The sequence below is a fragment of the Brachyhypopomus gauderio genome, chromosome 13, assembly GCF_052324685.1.
Source record: "Brachyhypopomus gauderio isolate BG-103 chromosome 13, BGAUD_0.2, whole genome shotgun sequence".
Classification (NCBI taxonomy): Eukaryota; Metazoa; Chordata; class Actinopteri; order Gymnotiformes; family Hypopomidae; genus Brachyhypopomus; species Brachyhypopomus gauderio.
Genome location: NC_135223.1, coordinates 12,822,830 through 12,842,129, shown reverse-complemented (window position 1 = coordinate 12,842,129; position 19,300 = coordinate 12,822,830). Strand labels below are relative to the sequence as shown.

At 48.1% G+C, this 19,300-nt stretch overlaps 1 protein-coding gene across 1 annotated transcript in view; it reads right to left on the bottom strand.

Annotated features, from left to right (window-relative positions):
* Window positions 1–16,029, bottom strand: part of dipk2ab (divergent protein kinase domain 2Ab) — a 30,879-nt gene extending 14,850 nt beyond the window's left edge. The window contains exons 1-2 of the mRNA XM_076971034.1: window positions 15,474–16,029; window positions 7,741–8,661 (exon numbers count right to left, since the gene is read on the bottom strand). Of these exons, the coding sequence (XP_076827149.1) occupies window positions 7,741–8,394 (654 nt within the window). The 5' untranslated portion in view covers window positions 8,395–8,661; window positions 15,474–16,029. The remainder of the gene's footprint in view (window positions 1–7,740; window positions 8,662–15,473) is intronic.
* Between the last annotated feature and the right edge of the window lie 3,271 nt (window positions 16,030–19,300).

Below are 19,300 nucleotides of genomic sequence, written 5' to 3'. Positions count from 1 at the left end.
CGCTTCCGCACGCAGTGAGAAAGGCTTTGCTGTAGACAGGAGATGGGAATGACTCAACCAAATCTCATGAGACAAGCCAATGCACTCAAACACTTCGCTAGGTGTCCTACAAAGACAACCAAGAAGAGAGTGAGGAAGGAAAGAAACAAGCAAATATGTGAAGAGAGAGAGAGAGAGAGAGAGAGAGAGAAAGAGAGAGAGGGGAAGAGAGAGAGAGAGAGAGAGAGAGAGAGAGAGAGAGAGACGGGGAGGTGTTTATTGCATGCCCAGCTGAGAGTGTAACTCAGACAAATAGGCGTGCTCCAGTGGGGAGGCTGTGGGGACAGCAGCACCCAGGAACACACACCTGCTCCCTGGCACCTGCTCACAAACCCACCCGCTCCAAACCCCCTCCAAACAGGCCCCCGCGGGGGAGACACCCTCGTGCAGGAGAGACAGACAAATGTGGGCCAATTTGTAATGAATAAGGTAAAATCATGCTTGATTAGGCATTCTTTTGTATCTAAACACAAAAAACAGCACGAAATAATAAATGTTCACATATGCGTGTGAACACACACACACCCGCACACACACCCACAAATGCAGCTGAACACAAGCTCTCGGGGTCTAAAACTAAAGCTGAAACCATGTTCACCCTTTCACTGCACACATGACATATAAACAGCCGCTAGCCTGTATGGTAGCGACATCCCTCAGGGCAGGAGCGTGGGCCAGGAGCGTGTCACGCCACTGGACAGATAACTCCTCCTCGGAGATCTGCTGGGCAGGTCTAGGCGGGTGCCCGGCTCCAAGAGTGCACGCACTCCCAGACAGAGGGTGACGCCTCCCTCCCATGGGCTCCTTCCACAGAGGCAGGAGGACAGGGTTCTGCCCAAAATAGGCCTCTCCCAACTCTGAAGTGGTGGGGGGATCGTAGTCTGGCACCTTGCACTAAACACACACACACACACACACACACACACACACACACACACACCTTCGCTGTAGGCTGTGAATGTGGCAGTGGAGCTGCTTCCGTCTGGCATTTTGCTGGCCATTAAAGTTTAAAAGCAGGCAGGTCCACAGAGAGCACAACACGAAAGGAAGCTCTGCTAATTCCACAGGCCGCACATCCCCCACTCGCTCCCAGAAACACACCCCCCCCCCCCCCGAGGCACATGACCAGACAGAGTGAGAGAGAGAGCATGAGCAAAGGAAAGAAAAAGTGAGAGTGAGTGAGTGAGTGAGTGAACTGCTTTATCAGTATAAATGAGCAGAATATCTCCAATTACAGGTGACACTGTATTTTGTTAAAATGCGTGTCTGTGATAACAGCTTGGCCATGAGAAACGTTGTATATAAAAACAGAGGAGAAGCCAGAATCTCCATGAAGCCCAACCCTAGAATCACTGTACAAAATACAGGTGGATCATTTATAAGGGAAATTCCTGAACTAGCAGGACAGATTCCTCATTAATGCCCAAAGACTAACACAGCATTGTGTATTGTACATTGTGTATTATACATTGTGTATTATACATTGTTAAAATATTGAGTAGCCCATTTTACAGCTGGTTTATGACTACACATGCACCTTCCATTTCCATGTTTTTATACTTGAACACATTTTACAGCTTTTGCAAAAGATTTTACAACAAATGTCAACACAAAAAGTGAGAGAGTCATGTCAGAGAGCAAAACCCAGTAATGTTGTGAAAGCGGTCATACAGCAACCAGAGAACTGAACTGTAGGTTTCCATTTCCTGTGCTGGAGTGGGTGAAGTGTGTGAAGGAAGCACGCACGAGCACACACACACACACACACACACACACACACACACACACACACACACACACACACACACACACACACACACACACACACACACACACACACACACACACACACACACACACACACACACACACACACACACACACAGGGAGTTCAGGCAGCCAGGAGTTGATCCAGGAGGAGCTTGTGGTGCTGGTGCAGGAAGGGCAGGAGATGTGCAGAGCTGCAGCCAATCAGCACCAGGGAAGATCAGAACTGTGGGAGTCACTGCACATCTAGTCATGAGGTACAAAACCATCGGCCCCCTGCAGGAAATCATACATGGATGTGTACAGACTTCAATGGCTGCATCCTGAACGTCTTGTTAAAGATTCTGACAGAATGGGCCCAGAGTTCTCCCATGTTAGACTCCTTTCCTTAAAAACAAAACTTAACAGAGCTGGCAAGCAGACCGGGCGTGGGGGGCCTCAACCACGGCAGGCCGGGCGTGGGGGTTTCATCCACGGCAGGCCGGGTGTGGGGGTTTCATCCACGGCAGGCCGGGTGTGGGGGTTTCATCCACGGCAGGCCGGGTATGGGGGTTTCATCCACGGCAGGCCGGGTGTGGGGGTTTCATCCACGGCAGGCCGGGTGTGGGGGTTTCATCCACGGCAGGCCGGGTGTGGGGGTTTCATCCACGGCAGCACTCAGCACTGTGGGCTGATGTGATGTGGTTCAGGAGTGCGATGCAGAAACATTCTGGGTACAAAGCTGGGTAAAAGAGGGTAGCAGCATCACCACATGGAGGAGAGACCTCGGCACTGGAACAGACGGGATCATTTACTTAACTAAACACAGCTGCCACACACGCTGGGGTGAGGGGTGCTTGTGAGGCTGTGTGTGAGTGCGCGTGTGTGCTCACACGCACGCAGACAGAGGATTAGGGTTTGCAAAAGGCCAAGCTCATTCATGGGAAACACTTTGAGAGAGACAGTCACACATGAGTGAGTGTGCAGACGCATACACCCAACCACCTAGAAACACACACACACACACACACTTCTCTCTTCCCTCATCCAAAGGAACCCCCCCCCCCTCCCCCAACGCCACTGTGCCCTATGCTAACAGGATTCAGGGCAGGAACAATACCCACTCCACCATAATGAAAGAGCGTGGTGCTGAGCCTGGGCTGGGTAAGCCCTTCACACCAGCCTTCCTCAAGAGCCCAGTGCCCGGCTCCCACAGGGCCAAACAAACACGACCACGCCTAATTAAAGAGATGCCAACCAAACGGCCTCTACGGGGAGCGGAGGCCATCGGGCGACCTGCTCATACTGTCCAGCCAGGACCGCCAAGAATAACAAGCGCCCAGACATCAAGGCCTTGCTAACGGGAGCCCGATATTCCAGGGGGCACCGCCAAGAAGTGACAAATCAGATGTAAAAATGGCCCGGGCTTATGCAAATCGGCTATGATGCAAATCGGCAAGATGCAAATCGGCCATGATGTGGACTGGCACATTTGTAATGCAAAAAGCCAGTCGCAGGCTGGCACGAACGGAGGTCTCATTTGGACCCAGATGCCCATTACGCAGCTGCTGTACGTGACCCGTGAGCTGAACAGTTACTACCTGTTGCAGCACCACTGGACCAGCGGAACAGGCTCCCCTGTTGTGGCTCTTCACGTCACACTCCTCTCACAGAACTGGGTTTTGCCCTTTGTGCTTCCATAGAACTTCCATAGAACACATTCCATAAAAAGCCTCACACGGCAAGTCTTCTGCCACTCTCCTCCGAACCTCCAGTGGACAGAAGATGAGAATATTTCACTCACAACGATTTCAAAAACAGAATAAATTCATGGTTTGGACTGGAATTTTAGGAAGAATTTGTTGTTGTAATTATACAAGCTGCAGCCCGCGTCTTCTAGATAGGCGTGCTGAACTGCAGAGACATGGTGGGAGCCCCAGAGCCCCAGAGGGACCCAGCGAGCCCAGGGCTGTAGGTCAGGGTGCAGGCCTCACACCAGCCAGGCTCTCTAGCAAACGCTGGATTCTCATCCCTATCGTAACGAACAGCTGCGCTCTGAGAGATGTGGGGAAGCCGGTACTGTTACTGTGTGCGTCCGTACACAACCGATCTCAATTGAAGCAGAGACGCATCTACTGTTTGATGGAGGAGTTTTCAATAACTCTAAACGCAAATACGTCAGTGTCTCATTAGCTTTAGATGAAATGAAATGAAATGTGCCATATTTTGTCAATTGTGATTTTTACACCCCAATCGAAATTTGTCCTCCGCTTTTAACCCATCTGTGCAGTCAGAACACACACACACACTAGTGATTACTAGGGGGCTGTGGATCACACGTGCCCAGAGCGGTGGGCAGCCCTAGCCCGGCGCCCGGGGAGCAGTTGGGGTTAGGTGCCTTGCTCAAGGACACCTCAGTCATGGCCTGTCTGGGAATCGAACCCACGACCCTCCGGTCACAAGTCCAGTTCCCTAACCGCCAGGCCATGACTGCCCCTGATGCCATCTGATCTTTAATCGCACTCAAGAGTGATTTAAGCATCTTTAATTAACTTATTTTCCCACATCAGGAATTAATTCAGAAAGAAAATATTAACAGTATTGTACCTGTTCATAAATGAGCACCAAGAGTGCGTGTGTGTGTGTGTGTGTGTGTGTGTGTGTGACCCGAGTGTTGAGGGTCTACCTGGCTAATCCAAGGTGACGCTTTTACAGCAGGCTTGGTGGACGAGAAGTGATTACATTAATTTACCACATGAACTCACAAGGGAGCCGTCTTGCGTTAAAATCCCCACACAGCGGGAGAAACGGGTAGAACGAGCCCGACGGCACACAGCAGTGCAGGCGAAGGTTCAGTTCGAGCACGGACCGCTCCTCTCCTCCAACCGTCTTACCCCCCCCAACCAAGGCGGACCTCTGCCTCCTGTAAGAGCACTTAACGTGAGGCGGGCCTTCATCTTCATCTCCAGCCAAAAGGCCTTGTGCAGGAGGAGGAGGAAGAGGAGGAGAACGGAGGCCTGCTCTAGCTAACCCCAAAGGCCGTTATCTCGGATGCAGACGAGGCCCAGGCTGGGTGTGGAGCCGCTAGGCTAGTCACACCTTTCGGCAAACGGTACCTGACAATGTAACAGTCGGAAGAAAAAAAATAACAGGGGGCTGGGGCTCGTTTGAGCAAGGCAGCTCGGAGCAGCTGTTTAAAAGGTGTACCTGACCTGACGTGCTCCAGCGTTTCACTAGCAGACGGGGAGATAAAACTGGACAACACGCACCTCCCGGGTGTTGCACTTTAATAACTGGCTTTGAGAGGAATGTGGGTCACAAATTTCTCACCTCCTCTACATTTAAAGATACACTGTTGAAATAACTAGTGGGGGGGGGGGGGGGGGGGGGGGGTGAAGCTTTTATTTGAGTTGGACAGGATGGAGGGGAAAAATGGGTACGCAGTGCTTGTAAAAGCTTTAGCGCTTTGTGGAGAACTGCTGCTTCTGTAAAAACAACATCACACAGCCAGGGCAAAACGTCTCACAAGGATTTCCCGCGTTCTTTGCAGTCACTTTGTCTTCCAAAAAACATCTACGAGGCCCGAGCAGCTTGCGCGCGGGAGCGGGTGGATCCAGCACGGGGCCGGCCACGCCAGGACCGGCACTCACGACTGTGCTGAGCAGACAAAGAGGAAGAGTGTGTTCTCCTCCCATTGAGCGGGAGGGGCAGGTTTACAGACCCCCAGCACAGAGCACAGGGTCAACGAAACCTCAGAGAGAAGAGAGAGAGAGCGAGCAATATTTCCCTCCCAGCGTTCTAGAGTGAGACTGCAGTCAAGCCTGAACCACACAGCTTTATTTGTCTGGGCTCAGACGCCCAGAGTCTCTGTAGAGTCTCTCATGTGTGGTGGCGGAACCATGTTGGACACAGGACTTATCAAACCATACACACACACACACACACACACACACACACACACACACACACACACACACACACAGGAAAACATGTTCACACTCTCACCTGAAATTCTTTATTTCCTGGTGCAAAGCCATGCCTCTCCCTCTCTCACCCTGGCGTACGACCGGGCCTCAGGTGCCGTTCTTTGGGCGTTCTCAGAGCTAGCGGCTTATCTCCAACCCCACACTGCTCCTAACGAGCCCCAGTGATCACCTCACACTCGGCCCACAAGCTCACAGCAAAACACCCCATTTATGGGGCCAAAACACACACACACACACACAGCTGCGTCTGACTAATACAACCTCATGCTGCAGTACAGCTCTGAATCCTGCCAGTTTATTGATTTATTTTTATTCATACCAGTCAGTCAAGCCCTGTAACTCCTGGTTCAGTGGCACCGGACAGTCACTGTCCTTGTGTCATCACAAGGGGACCCAGTACACAGCAGCCACTGTGTACATATAATTAAGTGCCTAAGCTCTGTTTGCTACTAGTTTGACAAGGAGCTGACGGCTGACGGCTGGCTTTGCAACATTTCAGCAGGTCTTGGTATGACTCACTGCAAACCGTCCCCGATTCCCGTCCTGCCGAGGGGCCGCCGCCTTATCTTACAGGCTGTTTGAAAGCAAATGTCCATCACATGCCACCCAGTATCCTGTGTGTGTAAACCTTGAATACACCATGTAGTCTGGGATGAAGCCAGGAAGGACCGAGGGTACTTCCTTCACCCCGGGGCTCACCCTGTGTTTATCCTGGATTTATGCAAGGTGTAATGGGCCGTAAGTGTGTGTATCTTGGCGGGCTTAGTGCAGGGAACCTAGCATACTATACAGGGCTTTCTGAATGGAGACGTTAGGACATTACGCGGCTGGCAGACTTATCTGTACATAGAGGAAAACAGAAGATAAAGACAAAATGGGACAAAAGAGAGAACAAGGGAGAGAAGATGGACAGAGGGGGAGAGAGAGGGAGGGGGAAAGAGAGAGAGAGACACACACAGACAGACAGAAAGACAGACAGACAGACAGAGAGAGACATTGAGGAAGAGAGAGAAGGAGAGGGAGAGAGAGAAGGAGAGGGAGAGAGAGAGAGACAGGGAGGGGGAGAGAGAGAGACAGGGAGGGGGAGAGAGAGGGAAAGAGAGAAAGCACATAGCTAATCAGAACGTACAGATTGGAATCGATAAAGGGCTGATCTCTCCTTTGTCTAGCCCAAATGCCTCGAGCGGTGTCGGCCGTCCCGTGATGGATCGGGAGTCGGTCCCATACACCGGACCCTGTCACAAGGCTCCTCTGCTGTACTCCTGGGCCTTCTGAAGCCATAGTGAATGCCAGTCAAAATTTGAATTGACTACCCCATCAGCATGGGAGCTAGCAGCCAATGGTGGACTTTTAATATTGGTTACTGACAAGGAGTAACACATGGTGACAGATTATAATAAACTGAACACGATAAGAGGAATGAGGAAGCCATCATGGAGATTTATTGCTAGTTCAACAGAAAAAGCCTTTACTTGAAAAGGGTAGTTTTATAGGATGTGATCCCAGGGTTATAGAAGCAGTTGAATAATGAAACTGGTCCTGACCATTAACAGATGCACATGATTAAATATAAAAACTTAATTAAATACACAAACTACAGCAAAGAAACAAACAAACTCCACCCCTCCACCAACAGGAGCAAATCTGTCAACGTGGAGTTAGCAACTGCAATTAAGCCAAACAGTGCAACTCTAAATTACAGCCCTGAATTCTGCTGCGGCTTATGTAAGAAATATGATGAGAGGAAGGAAGGAGAGATGAGAGGGAATAAAGATGACAAACAGAGGCCTGTAATTTGCAGCCCTGTGTTCTCCGGCCATTTGCACCCAGTCACGCCGACAGGTTCCATTGGGGCTGCGAGAGTTATTAAGGACACGTCAAGCATAAATGTTACGATCGGCCGTGCTGGCCTGCCCGGGAGCAGAAGCTCGTGACAGGAAGTCGGGCGAAGACGGTGAGGGTCACTTACCTGCAGGACCAGCGGCTCGGGGTTGAAGGCCAGCGTCATGAGCAGCTGCATGCGCTCCGTGTCTTTGAGGTTCTTCAGAAGGAAGCTTCCGGAATCCTTGGTCTCGGCGTACCTCCTCACTATTCGGTCCAGCAGTCTCTGGGAGGGGCAGTGGACCATGTCCGACCAGCCCTCCACCACGTCCGGGGTGAGGAGGCGCACGTCGCCGTTGAGCCGGGCGAACTCCGTCTTGTACATGGCCTGGACCAGGTCGCAGCGCGGCCTCCCCGTCGCCCTCTTGCAGATCTTCTGGTCGATGTCGGCCAGCTCCTGGTTGGAGCCCAGGCGTTTGAGGACCACGCGGCGGGTGCCCTCGCGTGGCTCGCCGTACTGGGCGAAGAAGACGTTCTTCACGTTGAAGACGTCGAGCAGGCGCAGGCGGCCCCACGCCTCGAAGGACACCTGGCCGTTCAGGAACTTACGGCACCAGCTGGTGCCGAAGCAGGCGGGGCACTTGTTGAGCGCCAGGAATCGCCGGTCGGTCAGCTCGTTCTTCTGGAAGGGGGCGAGGATAGTGTGCGTGTTCATCAGCAGAACCACGGACAAGCCCACCGCCACCAACAGCTTCAGGCAACGGTACAGGCGGCTCGGTTTGAGGGGCAGGAAACGCAGCATGGTGGTGGGGATTGGTGCCCGGTCGGGCCAACCGGAGACCGGCCCGGGGCGTGAGACGGATGGGGAGGGGGGAGAGGGGAAGAGGTGGCTGAGGTCAGGGACCAGGCTTCAGTGGACCACCGCCATGGCACACTGACTGCTTCGTCTAGAGTCACTGGAGAGGGAGGGGGTGTTGATGGAGACGCCCCGCACGCAGCACTGCCCAGACCCTGGGTGGCATGCTCCCAGAGCAGGCTCGGAGCACACACGCAACCCTGGAGATCAGGCCTGCCAAGGAAGAGAACAAGGAAGTCAGTACAAGGATGAATACCACACACACACACACACACACACACACACACACACACACACACACACACACACACAGACCGACAGGAGGACAAAGAGGTGGAAAACACCACGTCGTGCTGGACTATAGGGATGAGACACTGAATACACTAGTGTTCTATTACACAAACACAGAACAAAACGAAAAAAAGGTGTGATGTGGTCATATTCACTTTCCATCTCTACAAGCACGAGGTGAAAAAAACGTCATGTGGAGGTGACTGCGCGGAGGCCAGCGTGGAAGGAGGGTCTGATCGTTTGAGACCGCACGAGCGCAGGTCATCGGGCCAGTAACATTCCTCCTCCAGCTGGAAGGATCCCTGGAAGGCAGATAACCCGCGGGCTACCCCGCTGACGGCCTGAGTCAGCAGGGCCCCAGCTCATTTCCGCCCCCTGAGAGAAGCTTTTGACCAAAATAAATAAGCACATAAAAATGAAAAATAAAGCCAGGAATACGAATGTGTATGTGGTGGCCTTTCGGGCCAAAGTAAAACCAGCAGGCGCCAATCAGCCCGACGGCCCATTTCAGCAGTGAGGCCTGTTGCACTGGTACTGCTGTTCAGGGACTTCACGTGAAGCTGCGTCATCGTGAGCCAAACCTATTCAATTTTAATCAGCCTTCAAGTGGACGGGTTCTTTGAACAAGACTTGTGCAGGGACCTTGAAAAAGAGGTTAACCATAACCAAAACACACTGAAGAGGAGAAATGTTTGCTTACACACAGTTCAGTGAGAACACCGAATGAAAGTAGGGTGTCGCTGACAAGGAGTCGGTCAGTCACAGCTCGAGAGAAAATGATCAACCAGTGTCTCAGCCCTGGCGGAAAACGCAAACATCACTTTCCTCAAATTGCCAACGCTGACAGGCCTCCGTTAAAGCAAGATACTTCACATTTGTGGACATCTTTTCTGAAAGGTGAGTTGTCCTCACTCCGTCTGCTCTGTGTCTGCACTAATGCTGCCGCAAGCCCACTCGTACGAACGAGGTCGCTCCGCACACAGGGAGTCTGTTTTCAATTAAACCTCGTCAGGACGCATTACGGCTTTGGGGCTCCATGTTCATTAGCGGACGAGCTAGCGTGATCAGCGAGTGTTATCAGTGCGTGCAGGTTCTCTGAAAATGTTAATAGACCTCCACAAACCACGAAGGGATGGCAGTGGAGAGGGAAGAACAGAGAAGCCCTTCGGGGGGGACCATCGAGGCACCAGAGAGCACTCACGGCTGTCCCCACGGGTCCTTAACCATCACCACCACTACCCACCAGTCCACCCCCCTGTTCCTCTCCCATGTTCCACCAGCCACCACTTATAGCACCTCGTCTCCCAAAAGGTGGGGGCGGAGACATTATGCAAATGAATATCATACTAACTGGCGCCAACTTGGATTCCTTTTAATGGTAGGCACTAACTTTCCTGTTTTAGGTCACATATTTCATCCACGCAAACAAAAGCCAGACCCACAAGTCTGATGTCAGCGTCTCTTTAGGTACTCCCGTTCCAGAGGCTTTAACACAAACACACAGTGTCTCTGTGGGGTCGTGGAGGAGTTTTTTTTCCCCTACAATTATCCATTAAATGTCTCTCCATTAAACAAAAAGAAACGCAGACATGCACTGCGGAGTAAATGTGATTTCAACTAGCAAACTAATTGGTAAATTCGTCCAGCCAGTTAAATAATCTGCACAGGTTCCCAGAAGTGTCCACATCGGACGGGAACAATGGACCAGCTGCTCAGCACAGCCAACCTCTGACAAAAGAGCGTCGCGGTGAAGGAGCACGCCTCGGTGAGACCCGGCCCGGCCCGGAGAACCCCCGCTATTAACCTGGGACCATTTCCATCCCGCCCAGCAGGTCCAAACCAACGTCCATTACACACAGAGCTAGTCTAGTCACTGGCACTTAGCTTCCTCTTGTTGTTCCTTTGTCTTTTTTTGTTTACTTGTTTTGGGTGATGGCTCTAGTATTTTCTGCATGACTTCAATTATGTATTAGGTCTTATTACACCCCCCCCCCCCCCCCCCCAACCATTTTTGGACCTGTTTGCCAATGTTATATTGTTTCAAGGAATTCCAACTTATGCAATATTCTAAGAAGGTTAAGGTTGGCCAACAGTAGATATGAACAACCCTGGTGAGGACAGTAAGGTTCTTGAAACACCACCCTATATTAGCTTTAGTGCTGAACAACTTTGGGGAAATCTCATTTATTCTGAGCAATATTTCAATTACAAATTGCTCATTTTAAATTTATTTTGTAGCATTGCTGGTTTACAAATCTATCAAATATCATTACAAATTCCATAATAAAAATGTAAATGTTCCATACACAAGTAAGCCAAAACACTCGTGTTTTTCCACAACTTTCAAATGTCAGCGGCGTCATCTGTGGTAATGCAGATGAGCCCCTCTTCATTCAGACGCCAGTTGGACAGCACATCTCTCGGTCTAGCCATATTCACTCCAGTGAGGCCAAGAGGAAAGTACCTCATCTGTAGACAATGACTGAAAATATGCTCTCTCTTACCAAGTATTTGGAGATTTCTGAAGCCATCTTTTACCATTATGTAAATTGGCACCATGTATTTAGCCAAGTGCTTCATAATAGCTTATGTTATCTTTCGCTGCCTTAGTGAACTTTTTACATACGTAGTGATGCTTTCAAACGTCTATGTAAGGGAGGTTTGGCCACCTGTCCCGTTAGGAGACTAACTGAGATGTGGGTTCACCAGTTGACCCGTTAGCCCTGTGATCCTCATTAGAGATTGTGTGTCTGTGTTCAAATGCTGATGGAGGTTTCCTGTGCTGCACCAACGCCTCACAAGTCCAGCACGGCACCTGTTTTTGATGAATAGCACTTTTTCTGGAACCAAAGTACTCCCAGACACACACCTTTTGCGAGCATTCAATGCCAAGGTGCTTGTTAATACCCGTCAAGTTTATATGGTGGAATTTTCCCTTGTAAAATTCACAAGCTGTTGACTAATTCAAATGGCAGGTCTGATGGTTTGAAAATTGTGTCCTTTCGAATCGTGATTTCGATTAGAATCCGATGAACCATTTATCTGCTGTAGACTATAACCTTTGAGTAACACACTCTGGTCAGACGCCTTTCTCTTGTTTGTTATTCTGGAGTGTCATGGTTATCAGTCGAGTGTCACTACACCGTGCTATTAAAAGCACAGTGTTGGTAAATACATGGTGCTGTTCATAAGTAACAGCAAGAGATTGTGTTGTCTTGACTCTGCCCTAGAGCACATTGGGTCTGAGAAATGGACTGGATTATAATACAAAGCCTTTGCGTGTAAAGTGTGGAACGCCAGGTGGTTTTGATATGTGGTTCCAATGTTTCTTAACAGAAGCTTTTAACTTACTAACACATTTTTTTAATCATTATTTAGTCAGGTCAGGTTATTGACTCCTTTAGACATGGGCCATGTAATGAATTGGAAAATGCACAAACAGCTGATTATTATATTACAAAATGAAACCCTCTAGAGCAGTAGAAGTCACGCCAGCAGACCAGGATCATCCTGCGCTAATAATCAAACATGAAAGTCATCATCATCCCCTACATACATTCATACAGGAGACACAGCAGGTTCACACACAGCCCTCCCTCTTCAGGAATCTAGGGGTAATTAGACAACTGGCAGCTCAGCTATGTCTTGACCTGCTCCACTAACAAAAGGCTGAAAGTGGCTCTAGATGTGGTGTTTGCACACTGTCTGTCAACACAAGAAGCCAAACAGTGGCAGTTCCAGTTACGCAGGTCATAACGGCTGCAAAATTCAGAATAAATGACTGGTATGGAGTACCGTAAATAAGCAAATCAAAACCATGGAAGAATATCACAGGAGAATACAGCACACTCCGAGCTTCTCAGCACAAGCGTCTCACTGGCAGACCTCCATGAGTGAAAGCGCAGCTTAGTAAAACATGGGCCAGCTAAACAACCTGCATTTCGGAGAAATGATTTGTTAACAAATGAGACACAAACGCCCAATGGAAGCTGACGGCAGACAGGAAAGTGTGAAGTAGAAGAAATGGTCAGGTTTACTCGCGTTTCCGGTGATGTGGTCAAGGTAGCAGAAATCCTGCTGAGGTCTTACAGGCAAACTCAGTAAACAGCCAAACACAAACTGGCCCCAAAGCTGGAATGCTCTGCTGAAATCCTTTGTCCCATTCAGGCCTCATACTGTTCCATAGGTTTAGGGTGAGATGTGGCGTTTTAGTTGCTTCTATAGGTACACTCTTCAGTAGATCAATGTTGCAGTTTCCAGAGAAACTTCCAGTGCAGGAAACCAAAACCCTAGAGCTCCTATCACCAATAGGTTTTTTGTAGTTTGTTTTTTTCCTCTTTTTTTTTTTCTTTCTACATCCTCTTTCAGCTGCTGAAGCTTCCCGTGTTTATTCATTCCAGCGTTACCACCAGCTGGTATTGCCACATCATTTTTTATAGTTTTTCTATTATCAATATTTTCAGTTGGTTTGCTAGTAATTCTTTATGTCAGTAGTGTGTTTACAGTAAAAACATTTTTTCCAATTCAATACAATTCTCCAGGATGCATTGATATTCCATACCATTTTCAGTAAGGGGGGGGGGGCTTGTGTACAGAAAAAGAGCTATGATTTATGATTTTTCTGAAGGAGAAGTGTATTCACTTCATTCTGCAACTTTCACCTTCTGTTTTGAATTACATGTCGAGACCTTCACCCAACCCCACCCCCCAGTGCTGGCCAGGCCGTGACCACCAGAAACCCACCAGCCATCTCAGAATCACGTTCATCGAGAAGAAACCACCAGCTTTGGTGAGTGTGCCAGTGTAACGGTCGGTGTTACCACAGATCACCAGGCACTGACGCAGTAGAAGGTTGTGAACACACTCAAGCCCTGGCAAATCTCAGGCAGTAACAGAAACTCGACTAAATCAAAAGAGCTGAGTCACAAAGAGGAGATAAACCCAGCAGGATGAGGGGAGGAGCCAGACAAGCACTCTCAGTACCAAACAACACATATGGGGGCTCGTGTATGAAGCACAAATCATTAAAAAAAAATCACCATAAAAAATAAAGCAACAACAAACTCCAGCTGATGTAACGTATCTTCGTTATCTTATGTAAGGTTATAGCATGAAAAAAGAAGTTTGTAACAAGGGACTACTGTGAGATACCCTCAATCAGCAAGATCTCAACAACCACATGAAAGAATTCAGAACATCCTGCACACGACCCATATAGCAGCACAGCAACAGAGCTGCAGATGGGTACCAGCTGAACAGCATACCCGGGTGAGTCATATGTATTCGAGGGCATAGCCATAACTTCAGTCTCTTCTCGAAGTTTAAGAGTGTTTCGAAGCTCAATTAAACATTTCTGCAGTAGTGAAGCTCTCGCAAAGGCTCCCGCCCCATGCTGCATCCACAGGGCACTTTCAGCAGTCCACAGCTGGGACTGCAGTTGCCACAGTTATCGACTGCAGGAGTCAATAACGTGTGATCGCAAAAACAGTCGTCCAGATCTGATGTCCAGAAGCCGCACAGACAAAGACTGATGGAAGCAAATCCATCATGCTCTTTTGATTTGTCCTCACGCACATATGGGCGTGCACATGCACAAAAAAAAAATGACAAATATAACATTTAGACCCTCGCACTGAAACTCTAAATTCTTCTTAATGATTCATATTTTAACAACCATTGCAGTGTACTGCAATGACAATATTGGCCTGTTTGGGTGTGTGTTTTCTACCCAGCCACTATTTTGATTTACTCTAGTTGAGAGTCAATGTGCAAATGCAGTCCGAAGTGACCGAGTGCTTCTGGCAGAAAGGGACTTTGTGCGAGTTGGGCCGAACAATGACTTCAGAAACCCAAACACAATGTTTTCCTTGTGTTCGGAACAGCTTTTCTAGCGGACACACACAAGCCCATTCAGTGCATCGGGTTGAAGTAAATGGTAAAAGTACATGGCATTAGCAGCCACAACACACAGAGGGAATCTGTGTCCATCAGCAGGATCCTAAACTGATTCCAACTGAACTCTTTGCACGCGCCTGGAGATAAAGCCACCTGTTCATCAGAGCTGTTAGATGCATGAATTTGCACGAGCTTAATGTAGCCGTTGTTCACATCTTCAGGAACTTCTTGCAATATTAAGATCTTTAATGCCTTTCCCGAGAGCTATTAGAGCATTTCCGATCCTGGTGTTGAGATACACGTAGGCCAAGACGTGCTACTTCAGAAGAGGACCCCACCACCACGCGCGAGGGCACGCACGCGCGCGGAACCGATACCGAGATCGTTTACGATCGAGCTCGTGGTCAGCAAAGCAGATTCCTGTTACGGTCTTGCGACTGTCAGAACCGTGTCAACAAATGTGAAACCGTGTTTAGCAGTTCCTGCAATAGTGGTTTCGCAAGAATAAAAGAGGAAATCTTGCTTGAAATGTAACAACGTGCCCCAAGACGGCCGAAATCACAAACTCTTATGGATTTTACATCCGAGTCAACGAAAACAAACCGAAACGAACAAGTGAGTTTCAGCAGCAATAATCTATGGATTATTTCAATGATCACAAATAATATAAAAACGTCAAGGACACACATACAACAATCCCACCTTAGATTAAAAACGTTTGAACAAAAACTGAACCAACGTCTTGGAAACTTGGAGTCCCAATTCTATAAATCACGTGAATAACACGCTTTGTAAGAAGACCCGTGAAAAAAGGGGCTAAAATCAAACTAAATACCAACCTCAAAGTCTTCCTTCACTCCGTCTTCAAGCCGTTACTTTACTTTGTGTCATTTCCCCCCCGAGTCTGAAGCGTGCGCGCGAGGAGGGAACAGCTGCTTTGAAGCGCCGACACCGACGCGACGACCAAGTCGGTAGGTAGTCCTTCACGGCGCGCGCATCTTTAGCTAGCCAGAAAAGTCCAACGGTCTTTCCATCCGATCAACCTAGACATAGCTAGCCACCTAGCCCGCGTAATAAACGGAGTGATGGCCGGTTTTTACAACTCTTCCAAAATGACTGCCGTCGTTTGTGTGTAATAGTCCGTATTTGTGTGTGGCCGCGGGACGGTCTGTAGACCAGTACTCCCTCTTTGTGCCCTACTGGTTCGTTCTTGCGCGAACAAGGGGGTTTGCCTCACGTCACCTCGGCGCTTACTGGTCTGGAGCACTACAACAGCTTCTACTCCGACTTTTCCAACACTACACGATTTGAATTTACGACTCTCCAGGTCGCTTTACGTTATTGGTTCCTATGCAATCGTCCCAGCGTTGCCAGGGCTCCGTTCCTGCCTCCGATTGGAGACGATCGGGAGCGAAACTGCTCCGCCCACTGGTCCTCTCACAGCTCGCGCTTTATTGTCTCTCCCATCGAGAAATGTTAACTCTTGATCTTAAAAATGTTTTTTTGATGGGGAGTTTTTATGTGTTTTGTAATGTGTTATGCTGATAGTGCTCCCAACAACACTGTATTTACATTTAGATGAAAACAACCTACTAGGCCGGTCTGCACCCTTTTATTTGCTGTAAACCATTTGAAGATACATTGAGGACTAGCTGTGTTTAGAAATATTAATTACATTTCTAGATGGTGTTGTGAGCTCTAGTTTATCGTTTAAATTAAATGAGAATGTTAGGCAACATATGATATGGTTTTTTAAATTTGAACATTTAAATTGTTTGCCATGTTTGACCGTAGTCCCACACTGTGGCACAATACCACATAGGCACTTGCGGGTGTGGTTGGGCAATCTCTAAACAGGACACGGTCAATGAGACTCCGGGTTTTGTCGAATAGCAAATGCCAGTTGCGGTCTGATCTGAAATGTATTCCTTCTCAAATGACGTATGCTATAGATAATAGGAATCTGGGCCACCGCGTGGAGTACTAGAATATCTTATAGATAATATAGATAATAGGAATCTGGGCCACCGCCTGGAGTACTAGTGGCGGGTTTGGACTCACTTCCACACGACAGGCAGTCTAGCTTCCAAAAATAGAACCATCTGCAAAAACCAGCGGCTTGGGCAAGGGACAGTAATGAATGATTAATTACGTTGTGAATCCACGAATGTTAAGACCGGGTTTATCACGTTAACGTATAGGAAACGTTAGTCTGATTGCCGTAAATATAGTTTACTAGAGCGCAGAGGAAAATGTGTGTGATATTTTGTGTTACACAAGTGTATTTAAATTCCCTAATAGAGATCTTGGAGCTTAACACTGCCCTCTATTACGGCGAATAGAAATAAAGTGTTTCAGTCTTGCAACTATAAATGCATAACTGGATAAGCTCTTAAAATTTGCTAAAATTGGGATTTGCTAAAAATGGATTTTGTTTTTGACAGCTCGTCCTATCCTTGAAAAGTGTGCGTATGCTTCCCTCTAGTGGCGAAATTAAGATGAACGTCTCCTGAATACCTTTATTTTAACTAATGCAAATGACACATAGAAATATATAACTTGGTTAAAATGATAGAGAATTACATAAATGTGTTATGTTTAATATGCACAGACCAGACATCTTGAAATGTTGTCCCCGGTTTTCTTTCACTAGGATCTTGGTTATATTGCATAATATGACACCGTGTCTGATATAACTACTACTGTAGTCAATTTGTAAATAAATGTTTAAAAGATCAAACTTAAATCAAAAGTCCGTTTCTCTTTGTGTTTAATAGTAGAAGCTCTTGTTGGTTATGCTTTCAAACGTGTTTTTGTTGGATAGTTTATTAGTGTCAATCTTTAAAACTGGATAGAGAGGAATGGTGTTATTCATTCATTCATGTTTTATATTCTATACTTTACAGAGCAAAATGCAGGAGACACTAGACAATCTTTAGCCCTCTAACATTACATCATTTTTGTCCTTGGTTACCTGGGAAACGGTCTCCCAGTAACTGACCTTTGCATCATTTCTTTGGTGAATTTTCATCATCCTCTGCTGAAGTCCTTTGTTCTCCTGAGCATTGTGACCAGGGTCAGAGCAAGGACTGCTCCTGCCACATCACTCCTGCCCGCTGATTCTCAGGGCAATTTCACTCTCCTCCTTGCACCTGTGCCCCAAGTCTCGGTCTAGCCAGTGCTGGATGAACCTGCCAAGCACTGTTACTTGAACCTTGCCCACGGATGCAACCGTAGTGCAGGTTTTTTGTTGTTAGTCCAGTTAGCATCGGTCCACCGGATTGGCCGCTGTGTCGTCAGACCCAGCTCCTAGATGGAGGCAGGACGGGGCATGTGTGTGTGTCCTCCCCAGGGCTGACTTACAGGCCTGTGGGTCTCATTACATTCATTCATTACATTCACCCTGTCTTTATAATTCACTCCATCACTTTCTTGCAGGAATGGATGTCTGGAGGCATTTGAAACATAAATCATAGAAGATGACTAAATGTTCAGTAGAGGTTTGCTTAGTTTCCTTCTGATGTTTAATCAGAATCTAAGCTGGAGTTGCGTGTCAGGAGACTGTGGGCGGGGCCTACTGTTTTGGAACTTGATCAGAGGCGTGCTGCTTCTTCATGTGTTGCTGTGTATTGTAACCTTATATACTTGCCCACTTATCCGTTTTAAAAATAAATGTACAAATACTGGCAGTTTATTTAAAAATGTTTCACTGACCTCTAAAATAACAGCTTGCACTCTTTGGCAAATTTCCCTTTCTCACTGGTTCTCTACAAGCGATTAATGTGCCGTTGCACTGAATTAAATCCAGTTCCAAATTTAGCACCAGGCGGTGTTAACCTGCTCCTCAGTGTCCACGAGCGCGCTAGGTTTGGTCCACGCACGTGCACTGGGCCGGACTGCTGGACAGTGACGTAACTCCTGGTAAGGAGCCGCATGCGTCTCCTCGTTAATAGGCTGTTTTATTCCTGCAGAGAAAAACGTCAGTCTTTCTAACAATCCAGCAGAGGTTAGCTCAGAGGCCATTAGCGTAGCCTGTGTGTCCAAGACTGTCTTCAAGTCATTACGCCCCGCGAACAGAGGTCCTAGCAGGTCCAGATAAGCATTTCATTGCATTAGCAAGTCCATTACACACGGGCCGTTAAGGGAGTGGCGCACTAAAATTCGTGGGCTGATTAAATTTAGCGCTGCTCGATTAGAAAAGGCAATTAGCGCGTGCAGCACGTGGCCTTTCCCCCTTCTCCCCGACGTGTGTGTGTGTGGTCACGGCAGTGCAACTGTTATACACCTAAGGTTCGCTGCTGTGCTGTGGCCCCCTGTTAAGACATGTCCATTTTTGTGTACAGGGAAAAAGAGTGTAAAACACACTCCCTCCTCATACAAAATACTGCAGTAAAGCATTAATTTGCAGTGAAATGATGAACGTTAGTATGAAGGATGTGGCCGCGGATTTTAAACAAAGACTTCAGTTCTGCTTACAGAGATTCACTGTCAGTCTGTAGAGTCTCAGTGTATACGTGCCTTGGGAGTGCAGACTGATGACATGCTTAAACGTGCAGACTTTGCAGCCGTTAAATCCAAACGCCCACAGAGGACCAGAGAAGGTTGTTCTTATGTCAGTCGAGTAGCTGACATGATAATGGTTGTGTTCTGCAACTTTTCTCTATCT